This window comes from Primulina tabacum, chromosome 8 (assembly GCF_025594145.1).
Source record: "Primulina tabacum isolate GXHZ01 chromosome 8, ASM2559414v2, whole genome shotgun sequence".
Taxonomy (NCBI): domain Eukaryota; kingdom Viridiplantae; phylum Streptophyta; class Magnoliopsida; order Lamiales; family Gesneriaceae; genus Primulina; species Primulina tabacum.
The window spans coordinates 7,639,431-7,666,756 of NC_134557.1; the positions used below are offsets into that span (position 1 = coordinate 7,639,431).

General features: G+C 33.5%; 2 protein-coding genes across 2 annotated transcripts; both read right to left on the bottom strand.

Moving 5' to 3' along the window:
- Positions 1 to 11,773: 11,773 nt before the first annotated feature.
- On the bottom strand, positions 11,774 to 12,831 carry LOC142553525 (putative aquaporin TIP1-1). Its single transcript, XM_075663852.1, has 2 exons — positions 12,356 to 12,831; positions 11,774 to 12,243 (listed from the first exon to the last, which is right to left on the bottom strand). Exons 1-2 carry the CDS (start codon positions 12,764 to 12,766, stop codon positions 11,878 to 11,880), a joined length of 777 nt encoding a protein of 258 aa, XP_075519967.1. The 5' UTR covers positions 12,767 to 12,831; the 3' UTR covers positions 11,774 to 11,877.
- Positions 12,832 to 19,001: 6,170 nt separating this feature from the next.
- On the bottom strand, positions 19,002 to 26,669 carry LOC142553526 (uncharacterized). The gene is made up of 5 exons (XM_075663853.1): positions 26,094 to 26,669; positions 22,291 to 25,125; positions 21,418 to 21,471; positions 20,327 to 20,667; positions 19,002 to 19,477 (listed from the first exon to the last, which is right to left on the bottom strand). Exons 1-4 carry the CDS (start codon positions 26,544 to 26,546, stop codon positions 20,431 to 20,433), a joined length of 3,579 nt encoding a protein of 1,192 aa, XP_075519968.1. The 5' UTR covers positions 26,547 to 26,669; the 3' UTR covers positions 19,002 to 19,477; positions 20,327 to 20,430.
- Positions 26,670 to 27,326: the final 657 nt, after the last annotated feature.

Below are 27,326 nucleotides of genomic sequence, written 5' to 3' on the forward strand. Positions count from 1 at the left end.
TACAGGATGATTTTACTTGGAATCGATTCAGAAAAAGTTGTCAAGCAGCTGAAAAAAGAAGAAATGCCTTGTTCTTCCATTATAATTTGATCTCTACATGTATGAACATCTTGAATAGAATTTGGGAAGTCAGAATCAACCATATCTACATGAAACAAAAATTAAGAAATGTTCTTTCCTAAACAAATAGTTGGTGAGGTGACGGATTCTGAATCCGTGACACACTGTCCCGGATTCAGATGTCACGGATTCAGAATCCGGTACAGTCTGTCACGGATTCAAAAAAATCCGTGACACAATTATTTTTTTTTTAAAAAAATTATGAATCCGGAGTTTGGTCTAGCCCTAATAAAAATTCAAGTATTATGCAGCTCTACATATCTTTTAATTACATTTACTATGTCGAGTATTTCGAAGTCTGTTAGGCCCCTTGATTGAATTTATTATTATCATTATTATTGCCTAGTTGTTGGAACTGTGTGTTAAACTGATAACCGCTATTGGGAAAAGATTGATTCAATTCAAAAAATCAGTGTAATGTTCTGTACATGGATTTATAATACGAGGGAGAAAAGGTGTTCCCAAAGCTAAATACGTAAAACTAAAACAGCGATACACCAACTTGGGCTGGACACCAACTTTAGTATATGGGCTGCCCAACATATATTAATTCAGCCCATATACTAACAACCCCCCTTCAAGCTTGGAATAAGTTGTGGACACCAAGCTTGGATAAGAGAAAATGATGTTGATCAGCACTTAAGCCTTTGGTGAAGATATCCGCGAGTTGCTGCGAAGAGGCAGTATATGCTGTCTTGAAGCACCCATCTTTGATCTTGTCGCGGATGAGGTGACAATCGATGTCAATATGCTTGGTGCGTTCATGGAACATACGATTAGCGGCAATGTGTAGAGCATCATTGTTATCACAGTATAATACAGTAGGACTAGTGAACAGCACCCCCATATCAGATAGCAAACCTTGGATCCAAATAATCTCACATGAGGTAGTGGCCATGGCTCTATATTCTGCCTCAGCTGAGGATCTGGAAACGACACTTTGTTTCTTTGTACGCCATGACACCAGGGAATCGCCCAATTTAATGCAAAAGCCAGTAAGTGAACGGCGAGACATGGGACAAGATGCCCAATCCGAGTCACAATAGGCAGATAAGTGTAATGAACTGTTAGCGGACAAAAGAATGCCCATACCAGGAGTGCCTTTGAGATACTTGACAACGCGGATGGCAGCGTCCATATGAGATCGTTTGGGGGCATGCATAAATTGACTCAACCGTTGAACAGCATAGTAGATGTCGGGCCTGGTAATGGTCAGATAAATCAATCTGCCAACTAAGTGCTTATAGGCGTCGGGATCATCAAGCATGTCATCCGAGGCATTGATTGATTGAGAAGTGAACAAAAGATCAAACTCATGAGAAGTAAGTTTGAGATGTTGTTCAGTAGGGGTATCAAATGATTTAGCTTCCAGAATTCCAGCTGCAGCAATAAGATCCAAGGCATACTTACGCTGATTTAAAAATATCCCAGCGGTTGAGCGTGCTATTTCGATGCCCAAGAAATATTTCAAAGGTTCAAGGTCCCGAAGCTCAAGCTTAGAATGTAAAAAAGTCTTCAAAGTATTAATGGCATCTATGCTACTACCCGTAATGACGATGTCATCAATGTAAACCACTAGAAGAGTGGTGGCATGATCATCATGATGGATGAATAAGGAATGATCATGGTGTGATTGTGCAAAACCAGCTTCGATCATTACAGCAGCGAATTTTTGATTCCATTGGCGGGAGGCCTGCTTCAATCCATAGAGTGACTTGCGCAGACGGCATACCTGGTTCTTCCCTTGAACATGATAGCCAGGGGGAAGGTGCATAAAAATCTCTTCATCCAAATCACCTTGAAGAAAAGCATTGGCAACATCCATTTGAAACAAATTCCAACCACGGATGGCAGCTGTACTCAACAAACAACGGATGGTAGTGATCTTAGCCGTAGGAGAGAATGTGTCATGAAAGTCAAGTCCCGCTTGTTGTGTATAGCCCTTAGCAACAAGACGCGCTTTAAACTTATCAACTTTCCCATTAGGTAAAAATTTCAGTTTGTATACCCATCGACACCCAATAGCCTTGGCATAAGGAGGTAAATCAACGACATCCAATGTATGGTTATAGTCAAGAGCTGTGAATTCTAAATCCATTGCATGCTTCCACCTAGGATCTGAGATTGCCTCGTGATAAGAACGTGGCTCAGTGATAGAAGAAATTTCTGTGAGAAAACTTTGATAGGATGAAGAAAATCGAGAGTAATTGATATGGTTGGAAATGGGGTATGTACAGGAAGTGGTGGGGACTTGAGACAAAGTAGGACAAGAAAAATCCTTTGTCCAGCTTGGTGGTTTAGTAAACCGTGATGATCTTCGTAAGGGAGGAAAAGATGTATCAGCTGGGACGGTAATATTAGACAAGTTAAGGTCTTCCAGTGGAGAGCATTCAATAATCGGACTGGACTCAGGGAAAATGGAGCCGGGCTGAAAAGTTGTGGCAAATGGAAAACAAGATTCATGAAACACAACATCTCTGGAAATAAAGAATCTTTTGGTGTCAAGGTCCATAACCTTGTATCCCTTTTGAAGAACAGAATATCCTAAGAATACGCAAGCCTTTGCTCGAGGTGAGAATTTGTGATTGACAGGTAGAGACGTCGCATAACATAGGCAACCAAATACTCTTAAGAAATCATAGGAAGGAGGCTTGCTAAAAATGACTTCAAAAGGAGTTTTGTTGGCAATAAGTGGGCTGGGAGTGCGGTTTATAAGATACACCGCAGTGAGAACACAATCTCCCCAGAAACGAAGAGGAATGGATGATTGGAAAAATAAAGCTCGGGCTAAATCGAGTATATGACGATGCTTTCTTTCAACCACCCTATTTTGTTGAGGAGTATATGGACATGAGCTTTGGTGCACAATCCCAAGTGACATAAACAATGAACCACATTCATGCTTAAAGAAATCAGAAGCATTATCCGTACGAATTGTTTTGATTTTGGAAGAAAATTGTGTGGTAACCATAGCAATAAACTGGCTTAAGACCCGAAGAATGTCCATCTTAGATTGCATAAGATAAATCCATGTTCCTCGAGAAAAATCATCCACAATTGTGAGGAAATATTTTTCTCCATTATAGGTTGGTGTTCTAAAAGGACCCCAAATGTCCATATGGACTAATTCGAACAAACCAAACGATTTAGACAAACTAGTCTTAGGAAAACTTAACCGTGTTTGTTTCGACTTTGGACAAATCCCACAGTGAGACAAATCTAATCGCTTCGACAAAAAAGGTAACAAATGCATTCTAGATAAAGACATGTGTCCTAGTCTTTGATGCCACAAATCATGACTTACAGAAGTACAAGAAATGAAGGTGTTACACTGTGGTGTATTACGGTGGATGAAGGAAGGCTGGGACAATGCTGTAGATAAGTAATAAAGTCCATGGCTCTCCTTACCAGTCCAAATTATCTTCCCACTTGTGCGGTCCTGAAATGTGCAACAATGGGGATAAAATGTGACACAATAGTTATAGGATTTAGTAAACTTGGAAACGGAGAGGAGGTTGTATCGAAAGTTAGGAACAAATAGCACGTCATGGATAAAAAAGTTTTCTGAAATAGCCACAGATCCTTTATCACTAACGAGGAGTTGATCACCATTTGGTAACCTCACGGAACTAGGAGAAGCACACAAAGACTTAACACCATGTAAGAGGGAATAATTACCAGTCATATGCTCATTAGCTCCTGTATCGATGATCCAATCTGCTTGAGTTTCCTCATTGACATGCCCGGCCATGTTAGCAATATTGGTGCTCAATGATGACAGATTATTTGCAGCATTAGAGTTTGAAGAATTCATGCTGGTACTGCCCAGTAACTTCAGTATTTCAGCATATTGAGCTGGTGTAAAAGCTGGTGTAAAATTAGATTTAGCCTCTGCAGTGGCTTGTGGTGGTGATTCATTATCATTTCCAGTAGCATTGTGAGCCATGGCACCAACTTTGGGCCTATCGAAATCTCTATTAAGACGCTTAAAATTTTCTTTCCCTTGCTGTGGTTTATGTAACCTGTGTCCTGGTGGATATCCTACCAATTTGAAGCAATTGGCTTTAACATGACCATTCCATCCACAGTGTTCACATGTGAGCACATCTCTCCTTCACTCATCACCCCGCCCCTGTCTTGAGTAGAAAACGGCAGCAGGGTGTTCAATTGAAGATAGCAAGCGATGAGATTCTTCTTGAGACAGCAAGGAAAAAGCATGGCCAACTGTTGGTAGAGGCACCATCATCAAAATTTGGCTTCGAACATGTATATAACTATCATTAAGCCCCATCAAAAATTGCAATAAACGTTGTTGTTGATCATGCTCAACGTACTGTCGTGCTGCAGCGCATTCACGTGATGGTAAGGTCACCAAAGAGCTATACTCATCCCACAGCTGTTTCAACTTACAAAAATACACCGAGATGGTGTTATTTCCTTGAGTCAATCGTCCAAGTTCTCGATGAAGAGAAAAGATCCTGGAGCCATTAATTTTGTCGAATTGTTCTTTTAAATCAGACCAAACCACAGAAGCATCACTGGAGTACACAATTCCACCAAATATATCTTTTGAAACCGAATTCATGATCCATGACAACACCAATGCATTACATCTTTCCCACTGATGTAATGTAACATGCCCGATAGCTGGACGTTTACAAGTACCATCGATAAATGCTATCTTATTTTTAGCTCGGAGTGCTATCAGCATAGCGCGACTCCATATGCTATAATTTTCTACCCCTGTTAATTGCTCAGTAACAATAGTCATACCTGGAGCATCCGACGGGTGCAAGAACAATGGATCATTGAAATTCGTGTTGTTCGCCATGAACACAGCTGAACGGAGGAAAGAAAATCACTCGAATTTACAAAGAGAAGAGGAAATACTCATCGACCTCAACCGATTGAGCACAAATTCAGCTGTGAACTTGAACTACGGACGGGGAATCTTCGGTGAGGATCACGACCAGAATTCCCGACCTGGCTCTGATACCATGTTAAACTGCTAACCGCTATTGGGAAAAGATTGATTCAATTCAAAAAATCAGTGTAATGTTCTGTACATGGATTTATAATACGAGGGAGAAAACGTGTTCCCAAAGCTAAATACGTAAAACTAAAACAGCGATACACCAACTTGGGCTGGACACCAACTTTAGTATATGGGCTGCCCAACATATATTAATTCAGCCCATATACTAACACTGTGGAAGGTGGGAAGGCCCCGACAAAAATAAAGACTGATTTGAAGAAGCCCATTGTTAATCTTGCTTGTCATCCTCGCCTTCCAGCTTTGGTAAGATTTTTAAATTAAGATGATATTTAGACGTATAAAATTGCTTTGTTAGTTCTGGTACCTATGATATAGTTCCTAGAATTTATGGAGCTTATTCTTCTCTGCGCATGTACCAGTACGTGGCTTATCGAGACGGTTTGATTCGAGCTTACAATATCCATACATATGCTTTTTGGAATTACTGAGACTCGGCGCAATTCCCTCAAATTCTGTTATGCGACAGAAAACTATCAAATCAAATTAAGAATTCCGTTAAGCACACGATCGACGCAATGTATAAGGGAAAGAGAATCACTGAATTTTTATAACAAAAAAAAAAAGACACGGACCGAAGAAAAAAAACTGCTCAAGAAGAATGCCGAAACCGAAAAGTTGAGCTGAAGGATAGGATGAATTCGCCAAATACTCGGTGCAATTTATAGGCATGAAATTGTGTCACACATTCAAATGAATATGTGACGCGTTCCGGTTAGAATGGCAGAAAATCCGTGCCATAGCGACGGTTTTTGGTTAAACCGTCGCCGATTTCTCTTTTTTTTAAAAAAAAATTTAAAATCGTATTCTTAGAATCCGTGTCAGTCTGTCCCGGATTCTGACCGGGACAGTGAATCCGGAACTTCAAACTCCGGATTGTCATATTTTCATAATGTTTTAGAATCTGTTATATTTTAATAAATAAGTTTTAAAAATATATTATTTTTAAAATAAACCCAGAAATATGGCTCTGTCCATGCTGAAATTTTAAACTCTATAATTTTTTTAATATTTTAATTTTATCTACATGGTTAATATCTTATTATTCCAAAATTATACAAAATTTACATATATATATATTTTTTTAAAAAAAAAATAGGGTCAGCCCGGGTAAACAAGCATGTGTCTTTGCCCCTGCCCAGTGGAAGAGTCACACTGAATATGGTTACACACAAACTTATGGACTTCGACCTCGGTAGCTGAATCATTATCAACTTCTTAGATTGAATGCTTTTGGATTGATTGGGTTCGACTCGATTATGCAAGAATATTCCAACTCGTTTTTTTTTTTTTTTGGGGTCCCGAATCGATTCCAAAAGCAAATTTATGCCATACTTTGGAATGAGTTGTAATGCTAGATCAAATAAAATAATGTCTTTGTACCATATAAATGTTTGTCTTCGAAGTTAGCTAGATAGTCCGATTCAAAAGAAAGAAAGAGAGAACAAATATCACCATTGAAAAATAATAAACTCGGTAAAAAAAAGTCCCCCTCGGGCTGTGATTGATGGCCTATGCATTGAGCATTAAATTATAATAATCGAAATGAATGTGAGTAGTAAAGACATGGGCCACAATCTCTTTTTGCAACAAAAAATATAAACTTAGTTCAAAATGGATAGAGCCAAATAATTTGAGCGGACATATAAGATAAAGGAGCCCTAAGGAATTCAAAAATAATTTGAATAAATCAAACTGCGTGCAGGTAAACAGAAGGTCATGGAATGAATGATGGAAGAATAGAAAAACCACCCAGACCATATTGAAGAAGGAAAACAACGACAGAAGCAAAAAACACAACTGAACTCAAAAACCAATTTCGGCAAAATCTCTAGTTTTCATCTTGAATCAATTAAACTTTTTAGTCTAATTCCAAATATTTGACGTATTTTCCATTCCAGATTTCAGCTCGTTTATCTTAACTTTCATAACCATTGATTCCTAGTGATTTATGAAAATAAAATCACTTTGGAAGTTCGTTTTCTACAATTCCCAATATCGTTTCAATCAATTTTCTTTTATTTTTATACATATTAGTTTGAACTAATTTCGAATTTAAGATTCATTTTATTTAAATAATTTAAAGTTAGAATATAAAAGTTACATTTTTATTATTTTTTAAATTCAAATTCATGTTTATAGCATCTCACATTGTCCGTATTCTGCAAACAGTTTCCTTTCACATTCGGGTTTTTTTTTTTTAAAATAATATACTTTTAAAACTTATATATTAAAATATTACAAATTTTAAAACTCTGTGAAAGTATGACAATCCGGAGTTTAGTTTGAAACTCCGGATTCACCGATTTTTTTGAATCCGTGACCTCACCAACTATTTGGCGAATTCATCAATCCTTCGGCTCTAGTTTTCGGCATCGCAACTCTTTTTTTTCTTCGTTCCGTGGAATTTTTTTGTTAGTTATAAAGAATCTGTGATTCTCCTCCCCTTATAAATTGCATCGATATTGTGATTATCTGAATTCCTAATTTGATTTGATAGTTTTCTGTTGAATATCAGAATTTTAGATAATTGCGCCGAGTCTCATTAATTTAGAATTTGATTTGGGAGAATTATGTTGAGTATCAGAATTTGGGAGAATTGTGCAGAGTCTAAGTTGAATCTCTTTTTTTCTTTCTATATTGAATTGTTTTTTGTATATTATTTCTGATAATGTTTGTAATTTATTGCAGATCTTAAATTCCGTAGCTGATTTATTTACAAATTCCGTACAACCACATTTGAAAAGGTAATTTCAATAATTTCTTATATTTTAATTGTATTATTTATGTTGTGTTAATGTAATTATAATTTTTTCGGTTGCATTATACTATTTTGTATAATTTTGTTATATTTTATATTTTTAATATTAATTATGTTGTAGAATTACTAATACGAATATTAATAAGAAAGTAGTAATAAATGAGAGTATGGAGTAAGTTGGGATCTTCGTGTCGGAGAAACGTTGTATAAATTATTGATACACGTGCAGACAGTAAATGTTCAGTACTTTTTCCTACAAAAATATATAAAAAATAATTGCTACAAATTGTATTATTCATATGCAATGTATATTATTTATTACGAGCTATTATTAAAAAGTTTGACTTTCATTTATACAAATTATCAATCAATACATTTTATAACATAAATTTGACCCGACAGCGTATCATGTACAAAAGATTGTGCAAGAAGACGTTAAAACGTGCTTTCCGGTGCAGTGAATGACGGAATATACTAATTTTATAAACGATTTCAATTTACAATATTTTTATAATGATTTTATTAATTTATAATATTTTTTTAAAAAAGCCCTCACATCGTCGCAGAAAAACAGTGATAACACAAAAATTGTATTATTCATATGCAATGTATATTATTTATTACGAGCTATTATTAAAAAGTTTGACTTTCATTTATACAAATTATCAATCAATACATTTTATAACATAAATTTGACCGACAGCGTATCATGTACAAAGATTGTGCAAGAAGACGTTAAAACGTGCTTTCCGATGCAATGAATGACGGAATATACTAATTTTATAAACGTTTTCAATTTACAATATTTTTATAATGATTTTATTAATTTATAATATTTTTTTTAAAAAAGCTCTCACATCGTCGCAGAAAAACAGCGATAACACAAAAATATTTTACATAAATAAGTAAATTAAATATTTTAAAAAGTAAAATATATTGGAAACGTACATTAAAAATTTAAAAAGTGTATTTTAAAAAAACGTGTATTTTAAAAAGTAAATTAAATATTTTTAAACGCAAAAACGTGTATTTTAAAAAGTAAATTAAATATTTTAAATAAATCAGTTACCGGAGTTTAATATCTGCAATAAATTACAAGCATTATCAGAAATAATATACAAAAAACAATTCAATATAGAAAGAAAAAAGAGATTCGACTTAGATTGTGCACAATTCTCCCAAATTCTGATACTCAACATAATTCTCCTAAATCAAATTCTAAATTACCGAGACTCGGCGCAATTATCTAAAATTCTGATATTCGACAGAAAACTATCAAATCGAATTAGGAATTCCGATATTCACACGATCGACGCAATATATAAGGGAAGGAGAATCACAGATTCTTTATAACTAACAAAAAAATTCCACGGAACGAAGAAAAAAAAAAGAGCTACGATGCCGAAAACTAAAGCCGAAGGATTGATGAATTCGCCAAATACTCGGTGCAAATTATAGACAGGTAATTGTGTACGGGGATTCTTTTGAATCCGTGACACAATTATTTTTTTTTTCAAAAAAAATTAAGAATCCGGAGTTTGAAACTCCGGATTGTCATAGTTTCATAAAGTTTTAAAATTTGTAATATTTTAATATATAAGTTTTAAAAGTATATTATTTAAAAAAAAAAAAAAACCCTTCACATTCGTACCTATTTCAATGGTTTTTTATTATTTTAATTTAATTGAATATTTAAAAAAAATTATGAATCCGGAGTTTGAAACTCCGGATTGTCATACTTTCACAAAGTTTTAAAATTTGTAATATTTTAATATATAAGTTCTAAAAGTATATTATTTTTAAAAAAAACCCTTCATATTCGTACCTATTTCAGTGGTTTTTTATTATTTTAATTTAATTGAATATTTTAATATAGACCTACATGCCATGTGAAACATTAGGCATGCCAAAATTTGGAGCCTTCATATTTTTGTACTCTGTAATTGATTATTGTGACAATGGGGACCTCCTCCACTTTCCAGCAGAGCCACAATATTTTCTTTTATGTGGTCGCATTCATCCCAAGATTTCTTGGGATTCTTTTTCTACTTGTCACCATCAAATTTCATATTGTATGGTTAACAAATAATATATTTAAAATTTTAATTAATATTTCGAACTAGTAACAAATCCCTCCATCAATTCGATGATAATAACTTGAATTTAATGCATCCAAATAATTCAAGAACTTATAAATTTGGACCACATATTTCAAATACTTCATTTGGTACGTCTGATCGGAATAAATAAATGATTAATAATTAAAGTGATTAAAAAAATGATATATATGAGTAATAGTATGGTGAGATAAATAACATGGTGTTTGGTATAATTTTAAAATGATAGATTAATTTTGTAAATTTTATTGTAATGTCCTAAATGCTAATTAAATATATATTTTTAAAATAATTGGATAGATAATTAAATATTTATAATTATAATTTATATTTATTAAAATTAATTTAAATATATTTATTAGAAATAAATTTGTAAATATGCATTTAGTTTAATAATTAAAATAGAAATAATATTTTGAACGTTAATATTAAATAAACTTTTCGTAATAATTACAATATTATTGTTTTTTTTTAAATAATTATAAATATTCTTAAAATAATTTGATAGATAATTAAATATTTATAATTAAAATAGTGGTAATATTTTGAATATTAATTTTAATGTTAAATAAAGTTCAGTGATATTATAATATTATTATTTTTTAAATAATTATAAATATTCTTAAAATAATTAAATAGATAATTAAATATTTATAATTATAATTTATATTTATTAAAATTAATTTAAATATATTTATTAAAAATATATTTGGAAATATTACGGTAATCATTAACCACAATAAATTAGAATTTAATAAATATTTATTTTCATAAGAGATAAAAGAAGATAAAAATGTAATTTGTGGTGTGTTATAACTTATTCACTTAATTTGTTAGATTAATAATCAAATAATTAATTATAAAATTAGGTCTTAAACCGGGTCAAAATAATTATTAATATATCTTAAAATTTTAACCAAACATTAGATAAGTATGTGATTATTCATTTATACTTATTTAATCACATCAACCAAACAAATCATATCAGTTTTTAGTATTTGTTAACGTTATTTCGAAATAAAGAACATAATTCGAATTAGTAAAAATTTGTGTGAAACGGTCTTACGCATTATATTTTGTGAGACAAAATTTTTTATTTGAGTCATCCATGATAAAAGTGTTGCTTTTTATATTAAGAATATTACTTTTTATTGTGAATATCAGTAAGAATGCCTCTTCTCACAGATAAAAATTTTTGAGACCGTCTCGCAAAATATCTATTCATTCGAATTTTGGTACAGATAAAAATTCTTGAGACCGTCTCACGAAAATCTATTCGTAGGAATTTTGGTACGCAGAAGACACAAGGCCACGTACCCACAAAGAAAAGGATTGCGAGCATATCCTCACGTTGATGAAATATGCCAAAGATATGTACTCGAAATATGTGATTTCCTAAGTTTCAAATTAATTAATGTTGCTAATTTCTTTATTTATAAATCATCAATAATTGCTTTGTTTAAATTATTGTATCATATGTTGATGATGAAATTAAAAATAATATTATGAGAATGTTATATGGTATGCAATGAGTCGGAGATGATTCTGACGTAACATTATTGATCTAGTGTAGAATGTGGTTCGCGATTAAAGAAGTAAAATGTAAACTCTTCTTCCTAAACTATGGTTTAAAATTAGAAATCACATATTCGATACATACGATTACTAATAGTAAAACCAGAAAATAAATCGAGATGGAAAATAAAATAAGCCATATTCCGATCGAGAAAATAAGCAGTGCATTTAAAATCCGACGCAGAAATCAAAGAGAAGACGATAAAACCAAGTAAAAATATGGATATAGAATGCACGAGAACACACGTCTCTCAGTAATCAACGGGCAGTGGCTCGTGAGTGTGGCTGATGAAGAACACCTCGTAAACTATGCCGGCCAGCCCAGCCCCGATCAGAGGACCCACCCAGTAAACCCAATGGTCAACCCAGAACCAGCCGACCAAAGCTGGACCAAATGAAACCGCAGGGTTCATCGAAGCTCCAGTGAACGGCCCGCCGGCGAGGATGTTGGCTCCCACGATGAAACCTATAGCAATGGGTGCGATGATTCCTATTTCACCTTTCTTTGGGTTAACGGCCGTAGCGTAAACGGTGTAAACTAGCGCGAAAGTCATCACTATCTCGAATACTAAACCGCTCCATACGGACACGCCGCTCAAGGAGAATCCGGGGGGCTCCTGGGTTCACAAAAATTGAAAACATGGATATCAAATATATAGAATTCTATAGTTATTGTTAATGCATGAGAAATACTTGGAAGAAGAGTCGTTGTAGTCTAAGCTAGCATACCAAGCCACCAGTTGTGAAGAGTAGGAGAGCGCAAGCGGCGACGGACCCCAGCAGTTGAGCAATGATGTAGAGAATACCGCGGACAAGGGAGATGTTTCCACCAACAAACAATCCAAAAGTGACGGCGGGGTTGACGTGGCCTCCTGAGATGTTAGCGGAAATCGAAACCGCCACGAACAGGGCGAAACCGTGGGCTATCGCGGCAGATATGAGTCCTGGAGGGGAGGCGGAGCCGCCACCAGTAAGCTTGTTATACGCAATGCCTGAACCAGAGCCAGCAAACACGAAGATGAGTGTGCTGAAGAACTCTGCTAGAGCAGCCTTCACGGCGCCAGGTTTCTGGAACTCATCACGTTGCCCAACGGCTAGACGGCGAAGAGGGACGTTGAAGTACTCGTTCGGACGCGGCATGGTCGGAAAATCTTGAAATGGGGGCGGTGTAGGGTGTCACAGTTTGAAAATGGTGTAATGAGAGTGGAGATGCACCGCAGTACTTATAATGGAAAATTCTTAGTGGGTAACCGGATTAGCCAGTTGTAGGTTTGTGGTTTGTTGTACAATAATTGCCATAATAATGTAAAACAAAGATATACCTTTCTCTATTAACAAATTTAGATTTTATCTTTAAATATATTATACGGTTGGAGCTTTTGTATATACACTAATGGTTTTAAAATGTAATATTAGGTTTTTTATGAGATGATCTTACGGATTTTTATCTGTGCAGACAGGTCAATTCTACCGAAATTTACAATAAAAAGTAATACTCGTAGCATGAAAAGTAATATTTTTTCATGGATAATCCAAATAAGAAATATATTTCACAAAATACGACCCGTGAGACCATCTCACATAAGCTTTTGCCAAAATGTAGATTCCAAATTTAATTTATTTGAATTTTGACTCTTGAAATCCGGAAAATAGAAACTATGTGCATGAGAGAATTTTACAAACATTTGTTCTTTCAAGTATTATTATTAGATGGAAAGTTTATCAATTTACTAGCAGTAACGATGCAATTTTAAATTTTTTAACTAGTATAACATTTTAATTATCATGTCGAATATTATTTTAGTAGAAAAAATTATTGTATTTCAACAATCTTATTCATAATAATTGTAATCGTTGCAATTTATGATAATAAAACATGTAGTTTTGAATTTTATATTAATTGTAGGATCAAACACTTGCAACTTATCAAAATGTATAGTTGATAGTACGAGATAACTCTTCATCTTCTTAACTGTATCATAGCTCAAGCAGTTATTATCAAGCATTTTATATGAAAAACAGTTATTATACCTCAATTATCGTATGTGTTATTTATTTAATTGTAATTATTTTAAAGTCAATTATTGATCAAAATATTGATTAAATAAAACATTGGAAATAAAATAGATGTTTGGAGGAAGAGATCATTATTGTCACTCAAAAAATCTCTCTGTGTCAGATTCATCCAAATGAGTCGACTAGCCCGTGAGTCGTGACCGTACTGGATATGGGCCACGTCATGTTCTATATGTGATTTTACTGTGTTGTCCCTTTACACAAAAAAAGGACTGGAAAATTTTGGTTTATTTTTTTAAATATTTATTTGGATTCGTTTCAAAATATTATTATATTTTGTTTTTTTCTTGTTGATTTTTTAACCTTATTTTCTTACATTTTAAAACAAAATTATATGTAAAATTTAATGGTGGTTTTTTTTTATATTTTTTCTTATTTGGAACTTAAACTTTTGTGTAGTAATTGAAATGCTAATAATGCGCTTCTTTTAAAATTTTAGAATACATAGTATGTTAAAAAATAATTATTATTATAATTGTGAGACGTGGAATTGAGTTTCTGAAAATTAAAAGAAAGTGCAGTATTAATGTTGTTTTTATTTGTTTGTATTGGATTCAAAACAACAAAATCATGCCTGTGTTCAATTTGTTTTATTTTGAAAGTGTCCAGATTTATGTTTAACATAAATGGTAAAAAATTGTGTATATTAAATATGAATGTTGTCTTAAAAGTTGTAACATCTTGTGATAACACGCAACATAATAATATATCACACAAAAAAATAACTTAAACAAAATAATATAGAGATCATTATGCATAAGTATAAATACTTACGCGATCATGACAATATAATCACCATAAAAACAACTTGATTTTATAAAAACCAACATTAGTGATTTTATGAAAACCATCTTCCTTAAAATGTTAAAGAATCAAATTGTATCATAAAACAAATAATCAGATCAAAAATTATTCAAGGATCGCAAAAAGTGTGCCGAAAACTGGAACAACAAAAACACGATCTTCAATAAACAATTTCACAAGTGTTGTCTTCAGATGTCTCCAACAATCACGGCAACACATTGTAGCAGCAACGACGATCTTCAAATTTGCTACGCTCTGAGACTTAATCATTCTCTCTGGTAATATTTTTAGTCGTGCAAAAAAATTTTCACAGCCACTACATTATCTTGTTTAATAGACCCACTTTCTCTTAGAGTTTATCTAAAAAAAAGTCCTACAAAATATGAAAAACAAGAGTTTTATAAGAAAAAACTTTTAAACAATCAGATCGTATTATGAAAATTTTTGCATAAACATCAAAGATCTAGAAATGTAAAACCCTTAATTGATTATATCACACAATTTTATTAATAGTGAAAAAATATTTAAGGAAAATATTATTTTAAGGAATAAATTATATCTTGGAAACCAATACTTATTTTTCCTTTCAGAAAGTTATATCTACGGGTGTCGGTTTTGTTTTAATCAAACAAGAAGTATATATTGGTGTTTAGTTTTATACATAAACTAATGTAACATGGTCTCTATTAGTCAATTTTGTAAGATAAATCTCCAATTTAACCCAATTTATGAAAAATTATTATTTTTCTGTTAAAAAAACTTATTTTTCACTTTAAGTATGAGATTGACTCATCTCACAAAAAATATTTTCGTGATACCGTCTAAAAAAAACATACTCATCATAAAATGTTTGGTTCCGTTGCATTTTCATGAATATTTAATGGAGTGAGTATCAAATATTTGTTTCGAATTTAAAAAAATGTGTGTGAGTATCGAATTTTAAATTTGTGTAATTTTTCAAAGCTTGTATTTTGTTGTGACAATTTCAATTTTCGCTTTCTTGGTTTTTTTCCACAAACCTAATAGGTTTGCATGAAATTTTGCAGAAACAGAACTACGATTTTTTTTATTCAAAAACCATGTAATAAATTAATTCATTTAGGTAATGACATTATGCGAATTCAAAAAATATTCGGGAAAAAATAAGTGGAAGATATCATGGTCAATGAATTTTTTTTATTATTAAAAAAAATGAATGAATGAGCTGTCTCACCAATTATCGGAAGAGTGATATTGGATTGAGCTTTAGTGAAGGATGGAGATGTCCCTTGGATGAACCGACTTTTTAAGATAAAGTCCTCAATCACTTCATATTTCTTTGTCTTCTTCGTATATTGATAATAAATGATACTATCTGTATCTCTGAATTGTTGTGACACATGAAAGATGTCGATTCAGATGAGTTGGATCGGATTGAGCAGTAATATTATTTAAAAATTGCTCAACTTGAACTCGAGCCAACCGAAAACTTTCAACTCAAACCTAAATATGAATCAATTCGATCAACCCGATTTTGATTTTTTTTTAAAGAAACTTAAATAAAATTTTAAAAAAATTATTTTAAGTTAAACACATAATAACAAAATCTGTATCATATATATGATTTAAATTTGAAAGTCTAATTGTAGAAAAATAAAATATATTTACTAAATTAAATAGACAATTGTTTAAAAAATAAAAAATGTCCAAAGTAAATATTAAAATTATAAAAATTTATAATATAAAAATACAATAAATATTTTTTCAGACATACAATATATAAAAATGTAGGCAATATTTGTTAATTATATATTTTAAAAGATATTTAAATTTTCGGGTTAACTAAACCCAACACAACCCGATCATTTTTTTTCGGGCGGGTCCAACTCGATATGACCGGAACCCAAAAATCGTAAACCCAAACATGATTTTTTTCGGGTTGAATCGTGTCGAGTTGGTGGATCGTGTTTGATTTTGACATCCATATTGCACATGAATATATCATTCTACATCAAAATTTCAAATTTGAGCTAATTTTTATAATTAAATTTCCTTCTTCACTAAATGAAAACTGTTATTGTGTTGTGCTCGATCGGATCTAATCAGATTGAACTGACCGGTTCGGCTGAGAATCGACCACGAGTCCCGTTCGAACCAAGATAAATTACCGTTTTTACTATTAAATCAATAAAAAATCGGTCGTGAAGCGGTTAAAAACCGCTCGACTTGGTTCACTTTTGTTTTTATTTATTTTTTAAGAATTTTGTTATTTTTGTATATGTTTTTTTTTTAAAAATTATTTATTATATTTAAATTTTTATTTTATTTGTGTTAGAGCTTATTTTGATTTATTTTTTGTCTACAAAATATGATATAATTATATTTGATTATACATGTATTATTTAGAATTTAAAATTTATTATTATTAATATTATTATATATTTAATATTTTTAGAATTTTAAAAATATTATTATTTTATATGATATAAATATTTTTCGATACAATCAATCCGTTAGAACTATTTTTTTTTAAGATAGATCGATTCAATTAAAATATGGTTATGAAAACGTTGTTACATTGATGCTCAAATATTTTATGGTTTAAAAAAGATCAGAGTTGTATCATCACTACTAGCTATAGTTTTTGATAAAATGACAAACACTTGATCTTACAACATATTAACAGAGTCAATGTCCATGTTCGATTCTCATTCATTGCAAGAAGTGCAATATCGGGAAGATCATTTTTGGTACAATTATTATATCTGCTGGTTAGGAAAATCGAAACGTGATACTTGAGCTGATGTACAACTGAAAAAACTAGAGTTATATCATCACCATCAGTTATAACTTTTGATAAAATAGCAAACATTCAATAGTATAATATTTAACCAAATTTGTAGTAATTATTTCATATCAAATTCACTTCGACCTATGCATTTGTTGAACTCAATTTTAATTTCCATCACTAGACAAAAGTACGGGTATGTTTTATATGGACAAACAAACGCTTTTAGATTTTATTTTTATTTATCAGATATTTTTCAAATAAGAAATCAGATTTACAAATTACAATCTCATTTTGATTTTCCTCCTGAAGTAGTTGTATTTGCAATCCATACTGATAAAATATCATAGCATACAATTTTGAGTAGATATCTTGTGAGACGATCTCACGAATCTTTATCTGTGAGACGGGTCAACCCTACCGATATCACACAATAAAAAGTAATACTCTTAGCATAAAAAACAATATATTTTCATGAATGATCCAAATAAGAGATCCGTCTCACATAAATCGTTGTATACAATTTTCATATATATACTGTACACAACGTTTTTTTTAGACAAATTTGACTTCGCACAGCAGTTTAGAATCTTTGTTCCAATCAGAAGGCAAATCATTGAAACCTTGGTTTATAAATAATATAATAATAAAAACCCACGCTTTAGTTAATGTATATTAACTTTTTATATTTCCACGTGACCTATCCATTTTATACTTTATAATAAATTAAATAGATTGAACAATATGAATTAAAATTCCTCTTTTCTCAAAAAAAATAAGAATAAAAAATCATTAAACTGGGAGATACTTGGAATCTTCCACAAACCATTTACACCGAGAAAACACATGTTTGGTACGTTTTGTAGCAGATGTAGTTAATCAGGTGTCTGCAATTTGTAACTTGTAACATAATTATTCCCTGTTTCAATCAATATTATAAATAACGTAAAACCAAATCTCTAACAACATGTAAAATACGGTTGTCCCAAATCTAAGTTTGTGTCCAAAAATTCGAATTTATTTTTACATTCGAGGTTCATGACATTTTCCATCGACCTTATATATAAGAATGAATAAGAATAATTGAATGCAATCTTGTATATTGAAAGACTAGAATCGCCTTAATCCGGAAAGATGGTAAAAATTGATCGGCTGTACGTTAAGTCGAGTCGCAATTACACATTTTCTTGAATATACAACCAAAAAGTAACAGAGAAGAAAAAATGACAGAAATTGGAGAAGTTAAAAGGGCAAAAAGCATTGATGGTGTACATGTGAATGTCTATATCTCCAGCCTGGCCTTTGTCGCCTAACTTAATCATTCGGACAGTGATTAAAGTAGTCAAATCCAAGAGTAGAACTCGGTTTTCATTTGAATTGGTGGGTTAAGTTTCACTTCTCTTTCTAATTGTTATAGTGTTGGGTTCATATTTCAAAATTCCAATTTCCTCACAATATTTGCACCTTTGCCATATCGTCTTCCTACCAACTACTGCTAAATCCTTCCATGTTTGATACTCCAATTCAAATATTTGGTTATTGATTACAATTAACTACATCCCATTGTATGTAATATATATACGATACTACACAATAATCCATTCCCCTCGACACTCACTTTCTTGAAATATTGGAGAGTCGACGAGTTGCAGAATCTTAGCGCGACAAGCACACTCATCCTTATAGTCGAGTGAACCATTGAAAAAAAATTCAACAACCAGTCGATGCAAGCAGATTCAGAATTCGTGGATCATATATCAAAGTTTCAAATACAACTCGTCATTTCATAGAAACATTCCAACAGGTTTATTGGGGTACAAAAAAACCTGATTTTAATCTCATGCTGGTACTCACATGAGAGGCAGCACGCGTACAAATTCCAGAGAACATCGATAAAACTAAATATTTTAGGAATACTCAACATGTTAGGTAGCTTAACTATCTGGAATCATAGGAACCGACAGATAGAACTCTGAATCCTCGTTGAGGGCTTAAATTGTCGCTGCTTTTGGACAAACTTTCTCTGGATTGGTTCTTGGGAACACCATTTTAGTTCGGTAAATACCAGCAGCGTTTAGTGATCGAGCAATTTGAACGAGTTCTGAAGATGGCGTGCTGCTTGTCATCATATTGAATTATGATGAACTCCACAAATTCCAGTTCAGCCTTCCCAGCAGCCCAGTAAAGTATCTCGATAACAAAACCTGAAAGTAATGGAGGCTTAACTAGACTCATAAACATTCAGATGAAATGGTCAGGCAGAATAACTGGGGCAAAATTCAAAATAAAAAATAGAATAAGAAACTATGCCTTCTCCACGAACTGTCTACCCATTAAAATTGACCATGTAACAATCTGACAATTGTGATCACAGAAGTCAACCCACAGAAAAAAATCAACGAACAATTATTGCTGCATAAATAACCCAAGGAGCAATAGGTGGTGTGTGCATGGTTATAAATAAGCACCACCACATGGATCCAAGATCTCTAACGCTTCCCACTACATGATCCACAAAATATTCTTTAAATACTTCTGCATCACTAAAAGACGCAAAAGAGCTCAAGTGCATAGTATTAAGTCTGGAACAAGCATAAATTACATCCAGTAAAATGGAGATGGAAATATATATACATGGAGGAGGGAAAGCACCCAGCATTCCCTTTGGGAAAACTCAAGGTTGCGTGATCAGTAAGGGAAAAAATCACTTCTCCAACCCATTCAATAACCTCGTATTTTCATTTGAATAAACACAGCAACCTTATGCATGTGATGACGACTAAGTATCTGTCAGACTCCCTGATAGTTTCCCATTACTAGGTAATGGCTCAAAACTCAATTTCTATGTCATATATACTCCAATGAATGTAATAGTTGTCTTTTAATGACTTAACAATTAGTATATCCCTTTTTTCAAGAAATACCAAGTAAAAAAAGTCAAGGCAGACCGAGCAATGTGTCAACTGGAAAGGTGGAGAAAGATTTCAACTAAATATGAGGCTTCTCAGAATCCAAAATAAATGAATCCATACTCGAATATAAATGGAATATACCATAGGCTCAGGGGAATTCTTCACTGCTGAGGCCTTGACTTGAAACTAGTAACATTCCACGATATAAGCAGAACTCCCACTTCGATTATGTGACTAATCCCAAATCAAGTTTTTTTGGCTGACACAACCAGCAATGTAGTTCCTTTTGTAATCCAGGCTGTGAGTTCTGGTTGATTTTCAGAAGGCTTAAGAGAATGTAAAATTCCATCCTCAAGTTCCAACCCATAAACAAAAGGAAGCCTTAAAGAGAGAAAGCTATCTGGCGGCAAAACCACTGGACAACCCAAGCTAAATTGTAGTTTTTGATCTCGGTCAGGAACAGAAGGAGGTAGACATGACACCTGCGGTTTAGACAAAATTAAAGCATCCAAATTTTTATCACAGGAATCCCCATACTTCCTTGAAGGAGGCCAAATGTTGTCGAAAACAGAACACTTGTACAAAACTAACAAAAATTCAACATATCTAAACCATAAAAAATTTAAATGCACTTCCACAATTCACGATAAAAGCAAAATACTACTCAACAGTCACTTTGTGAGAAATAAAGAGGGTAAGAACATTTAACAAAGTTATCAAATTACGAATAAAAAATCACACATTTCCACCAATAAAGACACATCTAGATTTCAGAACGGTATGATTCATTCTGAGAGATCAGGCAGTAGAAGGTTAATCTTGTTACTGTCATCTAACTGCGAAAAAGGGAAGTAAAATCAGATGAAAACAAGAGGTCACCTTAATTTTATACGGACTCCCAGAAAAGGCTTCTATTGATTAGGTTATGAATGAAACATGAAAAAGTTTCCCAAGTGAAATTTTTGGAGATGCTAATAAAGATAGTCATGAAATACAAGTATTTCCTCATTGTACCCAGCTACATTAAAAAAAGAAGAAGATTTATTTTGGCCAAAATATCAATGAAATTCAACATCTAATGCTTTTACCTTCTTGATTTTCACTTTACTAGCTTACTTCACTAATATAAACGAGTGCATAGAGTCACGTAACATTACCAAAAAACATTGGTATTTTGTGCACTATATACAAAACTAATAACAATAAATGGCAATTCATAAACTGACACATACCTCAAATTGTATAATTGGGTTTGCAGCTAAAAGGATAGGAAAGGAAGGTGTCACCTGCACACAAAAAATAATCAGCACATGTTCACGCCAACCACACACATGTATATAATTTTTTTTCATACACAATGGGGGTGGGAGATTTCCTAGCTAACTAAACAACCCATAAAAGTGGGATTTGAACCCAAGATTTCACATTCAGGTTTTATTAGGGAGGAATGCTCAGGACAAAGTTGAAAAATCTAATCACACATTAGAATCCACGAAAAAAATTATGGTAAATTGTTCACAAAAATATTAAGTTCAGAAAAATAATATGGTATTTATGTATTTAAAAAATCAGCAAAATACACACAATTGTTTGTAAAACACTTTCAAAGAGCATAAAACACAAAACATTTGAGATACAAAAAACAAAAAAGAAAGAAAGAAATTGGTAAAGTAGCACAGACATTGACTGTACACAGAAAATTCTTGAAAGATAAGTAGTATGAGAAAATGCTTATTAGTGTAGAGGGTTGAACTTCTCAAAATTATACTCAGCTGTACTTGCTTTGTAATCCATAGAATCTGCTTGTAGTCATCATTTAAAGGACAAAATTACTAGACCCGTAATTATCTCTGAGAGGATAACAACTAGGTAATGATAACACTAAAGAAGCAAAAACACCACCGGTTGGCAAGTCTTTTTAGAAAGGACATGTAAACACTCAAAACGTAGCTCACCATGTGATTACACAGAAAAGGTTATAGTTTTTAATGATTTACAAGTGAGGGTGAAATGAACAGAAAAAGGAAATTTCAGGTGAACCATGTCGCTAATAATTTTAGCTACCACAGCCCCAAGACTTAACTTAACAGAAGAAGGATTCGTACCACGAAAATCCTTTGCAATTGTGAAATTGTGCTAGCAAATTTAATATTTAATGCATCGTTCTGGGTCTCAGAGTCCCTACAATACGGACAGTTCATATAAATAGGCAAACTTCTGTTCATCAAGGAGAAGGCACAACCACCATCTACAGAAGTAGATTGCACTAAAGTATCAAGATTTTTCATCGGTTCAGAAACATTTGTCCCATTGAACTGTTCCTTATGTGGCTTGGTTGATTGCACAGCTTTACCTGTGTATTTGTTTCCATTAGCTACTTGTTCTCGAGGCTTCTCTACGTTTTTGGCCTTACCACCACCACCACCACCACCACTAATTATGCCATTTGTCTGCCGTCGTGTTTTACCATGGTTAACAATTTTACCATGTTTCACATGATCTTGTTTTTGTCCTGATTTTACCACTGAAGATAGGACGGCATTCTCTTCTGGCCCCGTACATGATGAACCAGGCTCAGTAAGATGATCTGGGGTTAGTATAAATCGGTGGCCATGGGGACACTCGTGTTCAAATCCAACATATGCCATAACATGATCCATAGAACTGGAACTTCTAATCTGCCCAACATTGCTTTCAACATGTGAAAAGGAATTACCGTACTCCTGGCCACCAGAAGCAATCCGATTAAAGTTCAGTGTTTTGTCAACTGAATCAATATTTTCAGAAATTGCTGGTTCTACATTATAAAGACTTTCACTAATATTATTCAGATCCCTATATCTAGAATGATGTTTCTTAACAACTTTATCAGCATATGGAATAGGTTGCTTTCTAGGAAAAAGAGGAGGAAATCCAGAGTGAGCAGCAACTGATCCCGAAACGACTTCAGAAAAAGGCTTTTTCATTGTAAAGTTGAACAATCCTCTACCAACAATTGTGTTCCTACTCCCCGAATCCGTCATGTTAGAAGAGAGCCCTATTTGCATTTCTTCTTCACTTTTTACTTGACCAGAACTCAACAGAGACTCAGCACCATCTGATGTCTTAGTCTTTCCATATGTAGCACTTTCAACTTTGATGTTTGTATCTAAGCAAACTTTCTGAAAGTCTTTCAGCACTGAACAATTTGCTTCTATTAAATTCTCATGGAATATAGCCCATCCGAGAAGAAACTTTTGTGTTGCATGAAAGCCACTCTGAAGTAAACCTTTTGAAGGGTCATAATACTTGGCACTTCCAATTCGGACTAAATTCCATGACGAGGGTCGAACGGGTCCTTTAATGCTTTGTTCTGGAAGCAGGATGGCAGGAAGAAACTTGTCGCAATCAGCAAGAAAACTGTAGGCAACATTCGCAGTTTCATAATCAAAGGGATCTGGCCAGAGTCGCCTAGAACGGCCACACGCACATGCATGAAGGTACACAAATCCACTTGAATGAGGCTTGCTTACAACATCTGAAAGAGTTTTTTGATCGTGTCTTTGATGCATACAAGGTTTTCCTGTCAGACTAACAGCATCACATAATTGTCTTCCAGAACTCCAGATAGATGTACAGTCATCTTTCAATTTATCTATATACAGTTGCACAACAGGTCCCTTCACCATCAAGGAGAAGGCGTGCAAGGCCTTCTTTAAATGGTCCTCATGCTGAGAACTTGGATAACAACGAGGTAATTCATCTAAATAAACCTTCTTGGCAACCGGAAAGGCTTTTTGGCACCACATGTTCGAAAACCTAGAGTTCAGTCCAGTAATACTCTCTAGATGAGATACGGCAGATTCTAACGGATCAGATGAACCTGCTTCCTGTTCACGAGTTCGGTTAATCTCAGTTTCATACATGCACAATCGTTTGGCAGAAAGTATTCCATTAAGAATCAGCAGAGAAGAAGACAACCAGATGTCCAAACTAGGGAGCTCAGGAGTATTTACTGTCTTTCCAGAAGCCGCTGCAGCAGCTGCCGCAGCTGCCGCAACAGCAACCATGCCAACACCAGCAGAAGAGCCAGCGTTGGTGCTAGTAACCAAACTGCCTCTCCCTCGTAGGAGCTCACACTGTCTGTAGATGAACTCCTTCAAGGCAAGAATATCATCTTTGTTTGCATACTGTTTATGGTTTTCAAGCAGAAGAGAGTCTGATGTTTCTTTCCCATCTAATACTTCTTCTACCAGGCTGATAGCAAACTCAAGCGATTCACCACTCTGGAATGAACCGAAATCAACAAGTGAAACAGCCTTTGATGCATCAAGGGAAAATAGAGGGGCTGAAGTAAAAATATCCCCCCTCCTTGAACCAGCATGACCGCTTTCAGAACCAGAAAGTGTACGACATTTTTTAATTGAGAAACGAATTTGTGCCTCGAGAGATGATTGCATTTTCTTTCTCAGTCCACCTTCACACTTGTTCACAGGTCGAGTAAGAACAACAACAGAACTAGATCCTTTCATGGGCAGGCTGGGTTTAGCCGAATTGCTCGAACTAGATAAATTTAGTGAGGAGGCTTCTGTAGGCTCTTCCATTTTGCTACCGTGGCTGCTGTGTTGAATATCATCGAAGTCATCAAGAAAAACAAAAAGTACAACCGGGGTACATAGACCAGGTAACAGAGAGGTATAAGAACCTAAACCTGACATTAGTGTGCTTGCTGAAGCATTACGCTTTAGAATACCTCGACTTTTACCAGGGGAGGGATTGTTAATTGAAGTTCTGAAAGCATTCATTGTTGAAGAAGCTGAAGAATGTGACCTAGACATCTCAGGTAGCTCATTTACAAATGGAGCAATTGATTGCTTAGCAGCTTGCAGAAGCCGAAACTTTTTTAACAACTGAGTATCAAAGCGTGACCCCTCTTCAATAAGTACAAGTACGTGACAGACCTGAAATGCTAAGGAAAGATTAAATTACTTAACTAACTTCGAAGATTACAAAGAAAGTATGAAAGAAAAAGTTTGTACTCATTCATTTAATTACATTTATAAAAATGGAGTCCAACGTACAGATTTTTTAATCTAGTGATTAAACTTATATCACACATACTACAAAAACAAGAAAAATAAAAGGGCAAGGAACGAAGTAAAACACATTCTCTTATTAAAGAATTTACAAATGAGGAACGAAGGAAAAAGCATTCTCTTATTAAAGAATTCACAAATGATGAATTAGAAGAGTCAAATCAGAGTAAGGAATTCATGCTTCATACATCCTTGAGAAAAACCGAAAAAAATACCAATTTTGCCCAAAAAAAGGAAAAAACATAGTGCATTCACAATACAAAAAGCATTTAAGAGTTATCTTCCTATCACGAAATCCTGAAACCTAAAATCATTTCACACATTAATAAGATTTCAGGAATACTGGGAGCCGAATTCAATCAGGTAAATCTCAAAGTTATGCAAATTAATTCTTGAATGTTCTCATGGTGCAAGTGAAACATCATTTCAAAATTCATTCAGAAAGAAGCATTCATTTATTTTAAGTATATTTTATAAATCTGAGTGAATAGCAAAACCAAGTGTCTTTCAGCAACAAACATCAATATACTTCTCTTTTCATGTTTAAAACAATATGAAGCTTCATTTCACAAAAGAAAAATCAACATGCAGCATAGCCTGCTTGGACAGAACGAGGGTACCATAAAAATTGGAATTAAAATCCACAAACAGTTGTATGCATTGAATGCAAATATTTCGCAAGCGCAAAAATCCCAGAAATACTTATTTTTTCCGGTTAAAATTGAACTCCGAAGTCTACTTGCATAACTGAATCAAACTCAAAAGTCAAATAAACCAGAACTTAAACTGGACGAACAGTGAATATCGAAATCCATAAGCAAAACTAAACTTACAGAAAACATAAAAAGCAAACCCTGAAGATCCTCGAGCTCATGGTCCTCGAAAACCGAGACCGACGCTGGCCGGTTCTCCCACAATCCTTTCGAAGTCACTGGGAAGCCAGTCGTCGAAAACTGCAAGTACAAAATCCCCTTGTTTTGATAGAAGCTTAATTTCCTGCTTCTCAACCATTTCTCTATCTCCGGGTTGCTATAGTCGCCTTGAAAAGGGAAAGGCCGGTCCAAATTTCCGGAGCCGAAGACGTTGGAGTCAATGATTTTGTTGATCAGATAAGCCACATCCTCGTGGCATTTCCCGACAAACCCTACGACGGTGACGCCATTCTGAGGGGAAGTAGACGATGGTTCAGGCGGAGTGAGAGATGGCTGTGCCTGTGGGTAAGGTGGGAGGGGTGGTGTGGAGGCGGGACGGACAAGAACCCGCATAGAGGGGAAACGGGTGTCCATTGAAACACGCACTGTTGCAGGTTTGGAGGTTCTATGGGCTTCTCCGGAGAATTCCGGGCCACTGGGGCTCCATATCCGAAAAGGTTTTGACCCGCTAAACCTAGCTTTGGTTAATCGGGTGAAGACATTTGACCCAATTATATGATACTAGCTACCTGTCGGCACATTTTTGGTTCCAGAGTTGTTTTTTATTAATATTTGTGTTGTGTTGTGAACTTATGATATAATAATTTTATAAAAAATATTTGATTTTAATATGATAATTTTTTTTAATTTAATAGTTTGTGAGTTTGTTTTGTAATTTGAAGTTAAATATTTAAAATTTTTAAGTATTAGCATTTAAAATTTTATTAAAATTATTGATATAATACAATATATATAAATTTTAAATATTATATCAAAAATATTTATATAATTCCAGATAATAATGCTTAAATGAGATAATAATCTTCTGGAGTTAAATTGTTTTCTTATTTTTGCTGAGTGGATGTGTTACTGATAAAAAAAATAAAAGAAAAATTATATCTAAAAAATCGTATGATATTTTGTCTATCAAAATTACAAACAATAAATAAATATTTTTTTAAATTCAAATTTTTTATCATTTATTGGATAAATAAATTTTGACTAAAAATTTTAATTATTTTTTATAACATGTTTAAAAACATTTATATTGAAATTATAATTAAGAAACATAATAATAGCAAATTACGATTATTCAATATACTAAAATTCACGAGACACTTTTTGAAAAGTTGAAAAACATAATATTATATAAAA

What these genes read in the sequence shown, in the direction of transcription:
- LOC142553526 (XM_075663853.1), bottom strand. Translation starts at nt 26,546, where the DNA reads ATGGACACCCGTTTCCCCTCTATGCGGGTTCTTGTCCGTCCCGCCTCC. An exon ending in GTTTGCTTTTTATGTTTTCT is followed by an intron (nt 25,126 to 26,093) that starts GTAAGTTTAGTT and finishes TTAGCATTTCAG; the next exon opens with GTCTGTCACGTACTTGTACT. An exon ending in ACCCAATTATACAATTTGAG is followed by an intron (nt 20,668 to 21,417) that starts GTATGTGTCAGT and finishes TCTAAACCGCAG; the next exon opens with GTGTCATGTCTACCTCCTTC.
- LOC142553525 (XM_075663852.1), bottom strand. Translation starts at nt 12,766, where the DNA reads ATGCCGCGTCCGAACGAGTACTTCAACGTCCCTCTTCGCCGTCTAGCC. An exon ending in TCTTCACAACTGGTGGCTTG is followed by an intron (nt 12,244 to 12,355) that starts GTATGCTAGCTT and finishes TTGTGAACCCAG; the next exon opens with GAGCCCCCCGGATTCTCCTT.